General features: G+C 38.7%; 1 protein-coding gene across 1 annotated transcript; it reads left to right on the forward strand.

Annotated features, from left to right (window-relative positions):
* The first annotated feature begins 145 nt into the window (after positions 1–145).
* On the forward strand, positions 146–11,386 carry si:ch211-261d7.6 (zinc finger protein 208). The gene is made up of 3 exons (XM_042423424.1): positions 146–270; positions 3,356–4,936; positions 9,516–11,386. Exons 1-3 carry the CDS (start codon positions 156–158, stop codon positions 10,838–10,840), a joined length of 3,021 nt encoding a protein of 1,006 aa, XP_042279358.1. The 5' UTR covers positions 146–155; the 3' UTR covers positions 10,841–11,386.
* Positions 11,387–12,691: the final 1,305 nt, after the last annotated feature.

The raw sequence follows: 12,691 nt of genomic DNA on the forward strand, positions 1-12,691 counted from the left end.
TTAGACTAACAAACACATTATCTTCATCGCTTTTCCATGCAGTCTCCGCAGAGCGGCTGCTGGCGAGGAAAACGATTTATAAACAACCGTGGCGCTGTTCAGCTAGCAAACACTAGCTAGAGGAAGCTAGCACGACTCAACAGAGCCACACCAAGATGGACGAAGCTACTGGCGCTGCGATCAAAGAGGACGGAGCCGAAAACGAGCCCTTTAATGGAGACAGAGCATCTGAAAACAGCAACGGTTCACCGGCTGAGGACATCGTGGACAGTAAGTATTTAGTACTCCGGTAACGTGAAATACACTAAATACACCACCGATATTTACAGGCGTGATGACCTGCAACAACCGTAGCACAAGAACATGCAGATATATTATCTTGTAGAGGAATAACTCAATTGATGGCAAATGCATTACGCAAGTACCGTACATTAACTTGTACTGTTATATCAGAAGGGTGAATCACTATATTCACGTTTTTTTTTGCCTTTGTGCTTTTGGCTGTCTCACGTGGATCAATGTGGTTTATTGAATAATCCCATCAAAATTAAAACACATTTGGAGATTATTTAAAAGTGAACGATGCCCTAAAATCTTTTTTTTTTCTTTTTTCCCCCCACTCTTTGTGTTGGGTTGTATTTATGTTTGACTCATGGATATTCTTTTAAGGGATAAACTTTTTTGCACTTCTTATGTTGGGCTCAATTTAAGTTGGACTGATGGACATTTGTATTACTGATCGATGCTTTTTAATTCTTGGCACTTTATTTTTCTATGGTGGGAAATTTTAGATAATTAGATAAATATTTTAATGAAAAAAGGCTTGAATAAAAGGTTGAAATATTAATGGTAGAAGTTGTGTTTATCATTTATTGGTAAATTCACCAAAGGATTAATAGACTAATCACAAAATAATCGGTAGATTAATTTAAAAAATAATCAATAGATAAATCGCTAAAAAGTAATTGTTAGTTGCAGCCTTACACATTTAAACTCTTCTCCTCTCCAGTGCACCATGCTTTTATTCAACCCCCACCCAACCAAACGTTTTGCCTCCCTCAGGCAAGACAGGCTTGATGAAAGAAGGGCAGCTAGGCTAAGCTGAGAAACCCTAGAGATGAAATTCAGCCAACTGTCTGCCTCAGAAGTTAATATTAAGTTACTAACCAGCCAAAAAAGTTTGCTGACTCCTGCAATGTTAATGTAATTGATCAGTTGAGGGATTATTATTATTTTATGCAGTTTAACAGTGCAATCTGAAGCATTTGAACATAGTCACAAAGTAAACCCACCTTGCTCTCCTGTCCTTTACAAAATTAGACTTGAGGAATGCTAGAAAAGAGTTACACAAGATTTTACACAATACTTCTGCATTGTTTGCGCTGTCAGTATCAACCATCCATCAGCAACAACACCAGCTTTACCTGGCTTTAGTTTGCATATCAGATCTCAGTGTGCTCTGAATGTTTATGGAATTCTTGTGCTTTGATTTGGTGTATTAGCTGACAGTAATAATAGTTTTTCTGACCCAGACAGTGACACAGAGAAATCACAGTTTCTTGATAATGTAGGATAACAACACTAAAGTTAGCTTCCGACTCATCGTTAGGGGGAAAGTTAAGGGAAACATAAATGATGATATTTAGCACCTGATTCTCCATTTTTTTCATCAATTACACTTGTGAAAAAGTGTTAGACATTGTAGCAAAAACCTTAACATTAAACCCACTGTCAGATTTGTGAAGCCTTTATTTTGCTTATGAAAACAGAAACAGGGGCAATGACTTTTCCCCATCCAGACCACATTAGACCAGGAACCAATCAAAAACCACTATACGTCAACGTTTAAACAGTCTCTGGAGTCTTCTTTTTATGCTAGTCCAAATTTGGTGAGTCTAAGTACAGTGGTTTTTGATCAGGACATTGTCTAATGTGATCTGGATGGAGAAATATCAGTAAAATCGCCCTTTTTTCTGTTTTCATAAGCAAAATAAAGGTTTCACAAATCTGAAAGTGGGTTTAAATAGCGGTGATGCTTTTGCTACAATGTCTAACTCTTTCTTCACAAGTGTAAGTGGTGAAAAAATAGAGAATCAGCCACTAAATATCATTATTTATGTTTCCCTTTACGTTCCCCTTAACCCAGAATCAGGAGCTACAAATCAGAAGCTAAATGCAGCGTTCTTTTAACATAACTGTATCCAGCTATTTATTGTGTTAAATTTATAGACAATGCACCATAAATATGCCAGCCTTCCTTATGGACTCTCTGTGAGAATAGTGCACATAGATGGTTCTCTGATGTTCTATCCACAACCTCATAGAAGTAAATGTTGTCAAGATCACTGATATTCTTGGAAAGCCCATGGGTGGGAGTTACTTTTCTGTTCCTCGGCATAGCAATGGAAAAACAAAAAAAGCATTCACCGTTTTTGAAAAGAGAACAATGAGGAGTTTTATGGCATCTAATTTTGTTGTCAGGTTACTGACAGCAGTGTTCTCACTAGTTCAGCTACCAAGCATATTGTGCACAATACACATAGTGAATGTAGCTTTTCTGCCTCAAGTTCAACTTGAAGCGTTACTGAACCAGTGTGCTGCTCTACAGCTCCTGAACCAAAGCAAGCACTAGAAATGACTATATGGTGCTGCTTCCTCTTCTACTTTTTGGTGTGATCTAAGCCTGAAGTTTCAGCCTTTCTAGATGTGCTGGTTCTCACTGTACCCTTCTGTCAATAAGACGAACAGCTGGTTGAACAGCTGTTTAGGAAACACAAATACTTCTAATAATTCCTTGATTCAGTGATTCAGAGTTGGTCATTTTGGCAAAATAATGCAGCATATTCTTGTCGTTTTCAGAGTAATACCCTTTTTTATGGCAGCTGGTGTGTGCCATTAGATATGATTGTGAAAGCAGCATTCAATTGAAAGGAAGAACATAAGAAAATCTCTTACACAACTTTATTGAACAGTACCACATCTGTTGCAGCGTGGTACTTTGGTAACATTTGCCATTTGATGAAGTCTAATACATTCTGAAATTATCCTATCAAACAACCAAATGATTGACCTTCACAAAGGTCATTTAGCTTAAACACTGTATGTATTTACCCAACTGTAATAGCACTGAATGTTTATGGAATTGATTTTTTTTTTTTTTTATGGAATCACATTTTGATAATTTCATTAAGACAGCCTTCTTTTGTGGGATAACACTGTAAACTCTAATCACCTTTAAAATAAAGACATGATATGCACCTGTGTATTTGTGTTTTGTTGGAGTTTATTTTTCTTTCTTTCTTTCTATGGAAACGGGAGCGGCCTTGACCTCCTATTTTCCCCTTTCTATTTTTAGGGGTTGGGGTTTTCTGCTGTCGGGATTGCGGAGAAGCCTTCAGAGAGGAGGCAGCCTACTTGGAGCATCGCCAACAGCATCCCCAAGAAAACTGCGGAGTGTATATAGATGACCAGTTGGATGGTTTACATGATTCAGAAAAGGACAGTGATGCAACAAATGTCTGTACTTTATGTTCACTCTCATTTGTTGAACCGAGTGAATTCCGCTCGCACATGGAGAAGAACCACGGTCAAACCTCCCAGAAGGAGTCTGGTATTCAGATGAATTCTGGGACAACAAAGCAGCACACCTATGAATGTGCAGACTGTGGGAAATCTTATGGTGTGATCGGACACTTTCTCAACCATCAGCGCTCACACAGACAAGCCTCGAAATCAGTTTTTCACGACCTTGAACACTTGAAAAAGAAGTCGTTTCAGTGTGAGTCGTGTGGACGGAATTATTCTCGTGCATCTGCTCTTGATGCACATCGTCGTTGTCATGAGGGAAAGTTGGTAAAGTCACGAAACAGGAGTTCAGGGGATTCATTCCACATTGAGGAGTCAATAGTTGAAACCAAGCCCAGTGAAAACCAGTGCGATGATACTGAAAAACTTTTTAAGTGTTCTTGTGGTAAAGCTTTTACTGCTCTGTTGCGCCTGAAAACCCACCAACGATTTAGCCGCAACAGCCAATGCACTCCAGAAGAAATGAAAGAAAAACCAAAGAAAAGCTACAATGAGTTTTACTGTAGTGAGTGCAAAAAGGCATTCAATGGCCATATTGCCCTGTTCAACCATCAGAGATGGCATGCTAACCACTCAGATGATTCTGCAAAAAGGTTCCCATGTGAGGAATGTGGAAAAGTATTTATGACTCTAACGTTCTACTACAGGCATCAGCGTACGGCACACAGTGATGAGACCCCAGCAAAATCGTTTCACCATCAAGTGTGTCAGCTACAGAAGAAGGCATTTGAATGTAAGGATTGTGGGCTAAAGTTTTCAAGGGCTTCTGCACTTCACTCTCATCAGCTTCATCACACAGATGTCTTCAAAGAAACAGAGGAGGCAGCCCAGACGCGTATCTCTCTGCTACCTCAACAGAAAATCTTGGAGGGTGAAGGGGAAGAGACTGAAAAGTTGGAGGAACTAGTAGAATCAGAGAATGTGCCTCTTACAAATGTGGCTGAAGAAGACTCCCACGTAAATGAGACAGATGAAGAAATGGAGAGTTATGAACCTGGGGACTTTAACGTACAGGTGATCAGTGCAAGTGAGTCTGAAGATGAGCAAGTCCAAGACCTAAATCCTGATCTCGAGCTGCTGTGTGAATCAGATCAGGAAGGAAGAGATGAGGGTGAAATGGAAATTTCACCCATTAGTCTTGTTTCAAAACCAGAGATGGATTTGAAAATTGTGCAAATTGACTTTGAGCCAGCTGAGGAGCAGTGCACACTTGTAACCAGGGAAGCCGAGGATAAAGCGACAGCGGAAAGATTTGATTGTCCAGATTGTTACCGTTGGTTTACTAGTGCTTCATCACTGCGTGTTCACAGAATGTGGCACGGCATTCATAAGAGAAGACAACAGACTCAAGGTCAGTCAGTGGCGGTTTACACTTGTGACACATGTGGCCATGAAGCCAGTAGCTATGCAGCACACTGCAGTCACATACAAGAACACAAGGATCCAAACACAAGCAACGATGTATTGTATCAGGCAGAGGAATTAGAGAAGAAAAATTTGACATGTGACAAGTGTGGTAAATGCTTCTCACGTTTGTCTGCTTTAGTCTCTCATCAATTGCATCATCCCAAAAGAAAACAATTCCAGTGTCCAGATTGCATGATGTCTTATTCTTATGCAGCTAGCTTGTTTAACCATATGAACAACTGCTCTGCACAAAAGAAAGAGAACATCTCAGTCAGTAAGAAAGAGTACAATCCCAAGAAAACCCTTCTAGGCCCAAAGATTTATCATTGTGAACAGTGTGGGAAGGGTTTTTGGTCTTTAGGAGCGTACTCTCATCACAAGCAAAGTCAGACTGAGTGTGCAGATTTGAGGCTAAGAAAAGGTGTTGCAGGATCTTTGCACTCTGTTAATGGAGGGCCACGCTCCAGTCTTAAGGTTGCATGTCCAGTGTGTGGTAGAAAATTCCGTCACAAGGGCATTATGACATTGCACATGCGGAAACATGAGAATGGAAATCACAAATGTGAACTCTGCAACAGGTCATTCCGTCTCTTTTCAAGCCTCCTCAGGCACCAGGTTGTGCATAATGACCAGTTACTCCCACCACCAATTAAGTCTTTTCAGCATCAGGTAGAGCAGCTGAAGAAGAACACGTACAGCTGCCCTGACTGTGGGAAGCTGTTTTCACGGGCCAAAGCACTTCAGTTTCATATGAAAAGCCATGGTTATGAGACTGGGCACTCGCCATCATCCCCAAGATCCACAGTCACGCTGGAGGATCTCCAGTGCGCAACGTGCCTCGCACATTTCAACAACAAGGCCTCCTTGAGGGCCCATCAAAAGCTTTGCATTAAAAGAGACAGTCAAGTAATGGATTATAAGACAGAAACCTCAGAAAATAATGACACTTTAAAATTGCCCAAGGATAGAATGGATGTTGGCGCACAAGAAAGCTCTGAGCAATTCACAGTTAATACTGAAGTAAAGAAGGAAATTGACACAGAGGAGCTAAAGATAGAAAGTCAGAGTGCTGTGTGCAATTTAGAAAACCCAAATGCAACAGATTTGAAATACAAATGCAAAAAGTGTGATAGAAGCTTTTCAGTGATCGGAGCCTTAAATTTTCATAAAAGAATTCACACTGAGGCTCACAAATCTGTAGCAAAAGCCAAAACAGCCATTTCCCCAATGCTTAAGCAACCTAAACAGGAAGCACCAAGTAAAGGATTGTTTCACTGTTCAGAATGTGGGAGGCGATTCATGACTAGCTCAGCCCTTGGTTCCCACAAAAGATGGCACTCAGAAAAGACATTTTCACAGTCTTTACTAAAAGAGCAGTTTTTGAACCATTGTGCTCTTCAGCGCCAGCAGATGTTAAATGCTCAGAGTCAAACCACAACTGAGCCAGAGTCTGATTCAAACAAAAGTATGGACAGTAACAGCACGCTGGATTATCCACAGCTTTCATGTCCAGAATGTAACAAAACATTTGAACAAGGTTCACTTTTAGCTGCCCACTATGAAAATGAGCACAGTAAAAGCTTGGAAGCTACAGATTTTCAGGGAGACGGATCCCAGCTCACATCAGTGGACCAGGTCCCAGAACAGACTGATGTCAACCTCAATGGGACTGAGTCGGTCTCATCAACATTGAAGCCAAAAACTCACCAGTGTCCCATCTGCTCTTGGACCTTTGCTAAAGCCAGAGGTCTGCGCGCTCACAAATGGCAGGCCCACTCAAAGTGCACAAAAGGCAAAAATAAGGTTCCTTTGGGTGCTCAAAAGGAGTCTCTAGCCTCAAGCAGTGAAGTCAAAAACTCAGAAGATGCATCAACTGTAGACAACGCTACAGTGATGAGTGATGTTATTGATGCAAAGAAAAATAGCCCTGTTGGAAGAAGACGGAAGAAAATCAGATCAGACCCCCTCCCTGTGAAATCTATCTCATGTCTTGACTGTGGGAAGCAGTGCAGTTCTACATGCGCTCTCATCGACCATAAGAAAGTATGTCTGGAAGTAAAGCAGGAGATCCAAACTTCTGAAGTCACAGCGGAGGTTTTCCCACCACTAAGCCGGCTGTCAGAACATACAGCCAAATGCCTCTTCAAGTGTGATAAATGCGGGAAAGCTTTTCAAACAGAGGAACAATTAGGAACACATAAGACCAAGGCAAAGAGCCGGCCTTACTGCTGCGCCTTGTGCTGCCAGGGGTTTTGGACTGAGAACCAGCTGCAGCAACACCTCGCCTGGCATGATGAAGTTCGCTGTCGTCTCCCAAATGAGGTTCGCTTCAGGCTCAGTGCTGCTATGACCACAAAGCCTCTAAAACCCAACATCCCCTTTGCTGACGACAAAGGGAAGTCCTTTCCATCTTCCACTCTGAACCGACCTACACTTAGCCCAGACAGCCAGTCACAAAGTAGCCATAAGTGCCAACATTGTGGCAAAGCCTTTCTCTCACCAGCTGCATTACACAAACATGAAACTCAGCACTGTAACAATGATTCGTATCATTGCTCCATTTGCCCCAGGACCTTCAGTGAAATACAGGACCTAATCAATCATCACCAGGAATGTATTGGTGATTACAAAAGGCAGAGTGATGCCCCTGCTGCTGTCTCCTCACGAGATACAAATGGCCTTACTTGCCTTGAATGTGGAACTACTTTTTGTCAAGAAACTGATTTGCACCAGCACTATATTGAACATGCCCAAGGAGTGTTTTAGACAAAACTGAGAACTGAAATGAAGACACTGTAGATAGTGGATTTTTTTTTTTTTTTTTTTTTTTTTTTTTTTACTTAGATGTGTTAAGCTACAAAAATTCTTAGTTAGATCTTGTTGTTCAGGCTAAGTAGAAACTTGATTTCCTTATTTGTTTCTATATTATTTGAGATCCTCTATATTTAAAAAAGCAGTCCTTTTGTTTTCTTTCCTATTCTTGGGCTTTCCTTTACACTGGATTAGTAATATGTACAAATGTTAAAGAATAACCGCTTTATAAAGCCCCTTTTATATCTTTACAAGTACGTTGATATGCAACGTTTTGTGCTAGCAGTTGATTTGAAAACATTTAAAAACATTTATGCATGTCTGTCCTCATGCATTTAGAAATTCCTGGAAAAGTGCTGTTGACAAACAACATACTGCAAAGTTTATGAAGACAATGAAATAATTCTGTAAAACAAATATTTACTAATTCTGCTGCTGTCATATCTGAGGTTTGGCTGAATGAAGTCACATTTGCATATTTCAGAGAAAAGATGAAAATATTTAAAATTCAACAATGTGCACTCTGTCATGTGAATTGGTGAAAAAAATGGCCTGATGTGGAATATTACAGCCACTTAATACCATAAAATAAGTTTCACAATCAACTAGTAATTGTACGTTATGTACAATTGATTTATAAGCTCCCACGTCATATCCTTTTCAGTGTTATATTTCTATGTTGTGCAAAAGCTATTCATTACTAAAATTGAAAAAAATAGCGCTTATGTTCATTTAGGATAGTTGCTAGTTACTTTGTACCACTAATGTAGTGGAAATATAATTATTTGTACTGTAAGAGAGATGTTACTCTACTATATTAATTTATGAAAATCTTTTTTTTCCCTAGATGATAAACATACCCTTCGACTACTTGTTAAACTTGCTGTTTCTGAAACTAAGAGGAAAAAGTTGTTTAAAAAGTTAAAAATAAATTGATTCATTTTTGTGTGAATTATTGGCTTGTGTGTGTATTTCAAACTTATTTTGGTTGATGGAATCATTCTGGTTTGTTATTATTTATTTTTGTGGTTGGTGCTCATCTTCTGAATAAGTTAGTCTTTGATGTTTATTGTTAATATTGTGGGCTGTGTGGTTATTAAGTGACTACAAGATTACAAACAAGTGAAGTTTGTCATAAGATACAACTATTGATCAGAAAGCCATGGAGTAATTCTTAGACAAATTACATAAAATATCTTTACATATGGAGAAGTTCTGTTCATGTAACACTACAGAACATCAGTCCACATATTTGTACACTTCAGCTTTCTTACACAGTACAGGATGAATGACAGATTCCTCCTGTATGTGATTCACAGACATGATTGAAAGGAAAAAAGTTTGAATCTCGGAACAATGCACATTAAAAGCATTTTATGAAGAGTGTTGAGATGTCTTATTCTTGACTGATATTGACCCCCCATCTGTGAACGAAGAGAAGAGCTGCGACTCAGTCTTGTAAGTTTGTTTTACCTGCTGCAATTAAACATTGGTAACTTAACCAGTAATTGCCAGGTTTTTCCTACCTGTTAGCAGACTGCAACATGTCAGCTGGGACATCTGTTTTTAATAAAATCACATGATATCTGCTAGTTATTTTAGATACCCATAATAACTTGACAAATCTTAAGAAATGTATATGAACTTCCTGCTTATCAAATATATAAATTAATATCTGTTCTTTTTCTGCTTTTTTTTTTTTTTTTTTTCAGTGAAGCAGCGCAGAATTGTGTGTAAGGATTGTGGAATGAAGTTTACATCCTTGGAGTTCTTCAATTCTCACCTACATCAGCATGCCTTGAGAGAGGATGAAGAGGAAGAAGAAGCTCAGACAGGAGACGAGATGAATCAAGCAGCAGAAATGGTCTCTGGGAAAGATTTAGACCAGGATGGGGATGCAGATTGGTGTGACATGAACAGTTCATCGCAAACAAAACCCTCTGGCTTAATACAAGGCGTTGCAATTGCTAAAACCTCTATGAAGAACAAACTTCGAAAGGCTTATGCTTGTTTGGTCTGTGGTAAGGTTTATACGTACCTTGTTTCATTCAGGAAGCACCAGCGGCTGCATGAAAACCAAAATTCTGAACCAAAAACTGTTCCAAGTTTGCAGAAGTATGAGTGTCCCGAGTGTGGGATGTCGTTCATCAGGCATGCTCGGCTACTTGGTCACATGAGAATTCACAGGCCACGCGAACTACCTGAATCGGACACTCCCAGATGTGATCAGTGTAACAGAGACTTTCGTTCCATAGAATCATGGATGGCTCATGTTGATCATCATAAGCAGAAACCGTTTTGGTGTTTAAGTTGTGCCAAAGGCTTCAGAGATGAAGAGTCACTTGATAGACACCTGCAAAATCACAATCTGAAGAAATTCGAATGCAACATTTGCCACAAACGTTTCCTCATGTCTTCTCAGCTTAGAAATCACTACAGCATCCATGATGGATCAAAGCCTTTCCAGTGTTCATTCTGCGGGATGAGTTTCTCCCATCCCGGAAATCTCATTTCACATCGAAAAAAGCATCTTAGAGTTTATGGCGGGTCCAGCGGTATGCCTCTGGGAATCAAAAATTCGGTAAATAGAAAGAAGCAAATGATAAAAAGGAAAAGATTTTTTCTCACTAGTGTTAAAGAGGAGCCAGAAATGGAAAAATGCTCAGAAATATTGCCAGTAATGGAAGACGCTGTGACAAAAAGAGAAACTCAATGTGAGGATGCTGAGTTTGGGGATCAAGCTAACTCTGAAGAGTCAGATTGTGGAGAACCTGTGCACCACTTTAAGTTCTCAAAACCATCTGTCTTGCCTGGATCGGATCCACCTGACGAAGCTAAAGCAGAAACTGTACGATCACAAACAGGACCGGAGCTTGATGGGAGTAAGACCCAAGAAACAAACATGCACAGAGAGCACAAGTATTGGGAATGGGAGTGTATTGAGTGTGATATGGGTTTTGATGATGTGGCAAAGCTGCATCTGCATTATATAAAACATGCTACCGGGGAGCTGCCTATACCACAGGGTGACATTTAGGGATGAAGGCTCACAAAAGCATTTATTTTCTTGTACCTGTGCCTTTCTCACCACCTTTCTGCCTCAATAATTGGGGTAGTTATTAGCCTTTATCCTCTTATTTTTCACATTTCTAACATCCAAAGGTATAAGGTTGGCACAAAAACAGTATTGTTGAAGAGTTAGTGATATTTCTTCATGTCTAGCTTTAGGATTTTGAAAGTCAAACTGACATTTTTGTTGTATCACATTAAGGATGGGAGTGATTTCCGATGTTGTAAAAGAGATTACACTACATATGTCAACTGAATATTTTTGATATGTAAAATTAGATGAAAAGTTGGTGTTAGAAAACATTTTAATGAACCAAAAGGAAATTAAAGTTACCCCTTTCTACCTAATAAACTTAATAAAATACATGTAAAATGAAAAATCTGAAACAAAGTACATTAAAACATTTTGTTTTCTAACAAAAATGTGTGTTTTTGCTGTAAGCTGCTATGTTCATTACACTGATTTTTGCATAACTGTAGCATTGTAAGATGTTTAAGAACAATTTATAATGCACATGTTAGGAAAGGTGTTATAAGGAGCTTTTTAGTCAGCGTACAGAAAGGGCCGAGAAATTCAAAAATGGTCATATTGTACTTTTATGGCTGAATTACAGAAACGGTGAGTGTGCATGGGGTTCCTTAGGACTTCCATGCATTTCATAACTCCAATATAAGTTATATAAGCCGTTACTATAAGCTTTTTATATCAGCACACTGCACTCAGCAGTTTGAAATTTTAATGGTGTTTGTACTTTACGTAATGGCTGAGTTATTCATGCAGTTGTTGGAGCAGATGGAGCTCAGGACTCGATGCAATCTCATAAGTTATAAGTCTTATTATCTTGTATTTATACATAGTTGATCATTTTGCTATACAGAGCTGTTTCTAATATTAAAGTGTTCTGTTTTTTATTTATGGGATATGAATATTATTGAGTGGACAACAGAACAGAGGTTTAAAATCCTGTTTTCCTGCAATACAGTATTTAAGTATGTAAATGCCTGCATATCTTATGAAAAATACTGACTGATATATGAACATTTTTTGAATTAATGGATTAGTATAGTCTGCTCATTGACTTTTTAGTGTTAGTTGATGTATATTACAAGTACTGTAGTGATGAGATTTTACACTTGTACACACAGTGAAGATCATATGATGCAATAGCACCACCAACTGGCCAACTGAAGGATTTATTCAGTTCTATCTTGTCACATTAGTTTGACGTTCAGCCTTAGTAAACTAACTTCTATTTTTAAGTTTTGCATAAAGACTTGAATAGACATAGCTGAGACTCAGGTGAAGGAGAATTTGTGGGCAATAGAAATCTCAAAAGTTAACTTAACTAATAAGCTTAGTTAAAACCTCAACACCTCTACACTTTGAAGATACATAGAAATACATTGACCTCATCTCTTACCAAAACTTTTTAAATCAAGCTCAACTTAAGTCTACAGCTCTGCTTCTTACCACTGTTAATCGTGCTGAAAAGTATATAGCTGAAAGCAAATTATTTTCTTCAGCTGTAGTCTGTTGAATTTACATCACAAAATTACCCCATACTTAACCCTCAGTGTAAAATATAGATAAAATAATTAGTTTCTAACTTGGTTTACATGGTTAAGTATATGTAAAAAATGTTATTTTTAGTAGGGCTGGACAATTGACTGAAATTTTTATCAAAATCATAATATGGCCCACTGCAATTTTCAAATTGCAGGAGATGCAGTATTTGTTAAAGGCGAAATGTGGGTCAAAATACCATTTTTAAATTAGATATTGTCCTGGCCTACATAAAATATTCTACAGACTTAAGAC

The sequence above is a fragment of the Thunnus maccoyii genome, chromosome 10, assembly GCF_910596095.1.
Source record: "Thunnus maccoyii chromosome 10, fThuMac1.1, whole genome shotgun sequence".
Classification (NCBI taxonomy): Eukaryota; Metazoa; Chordata; class Actinopteri; order Scombriformes; family Scombridae; genus Thunnus; species Thunnus maccoyii.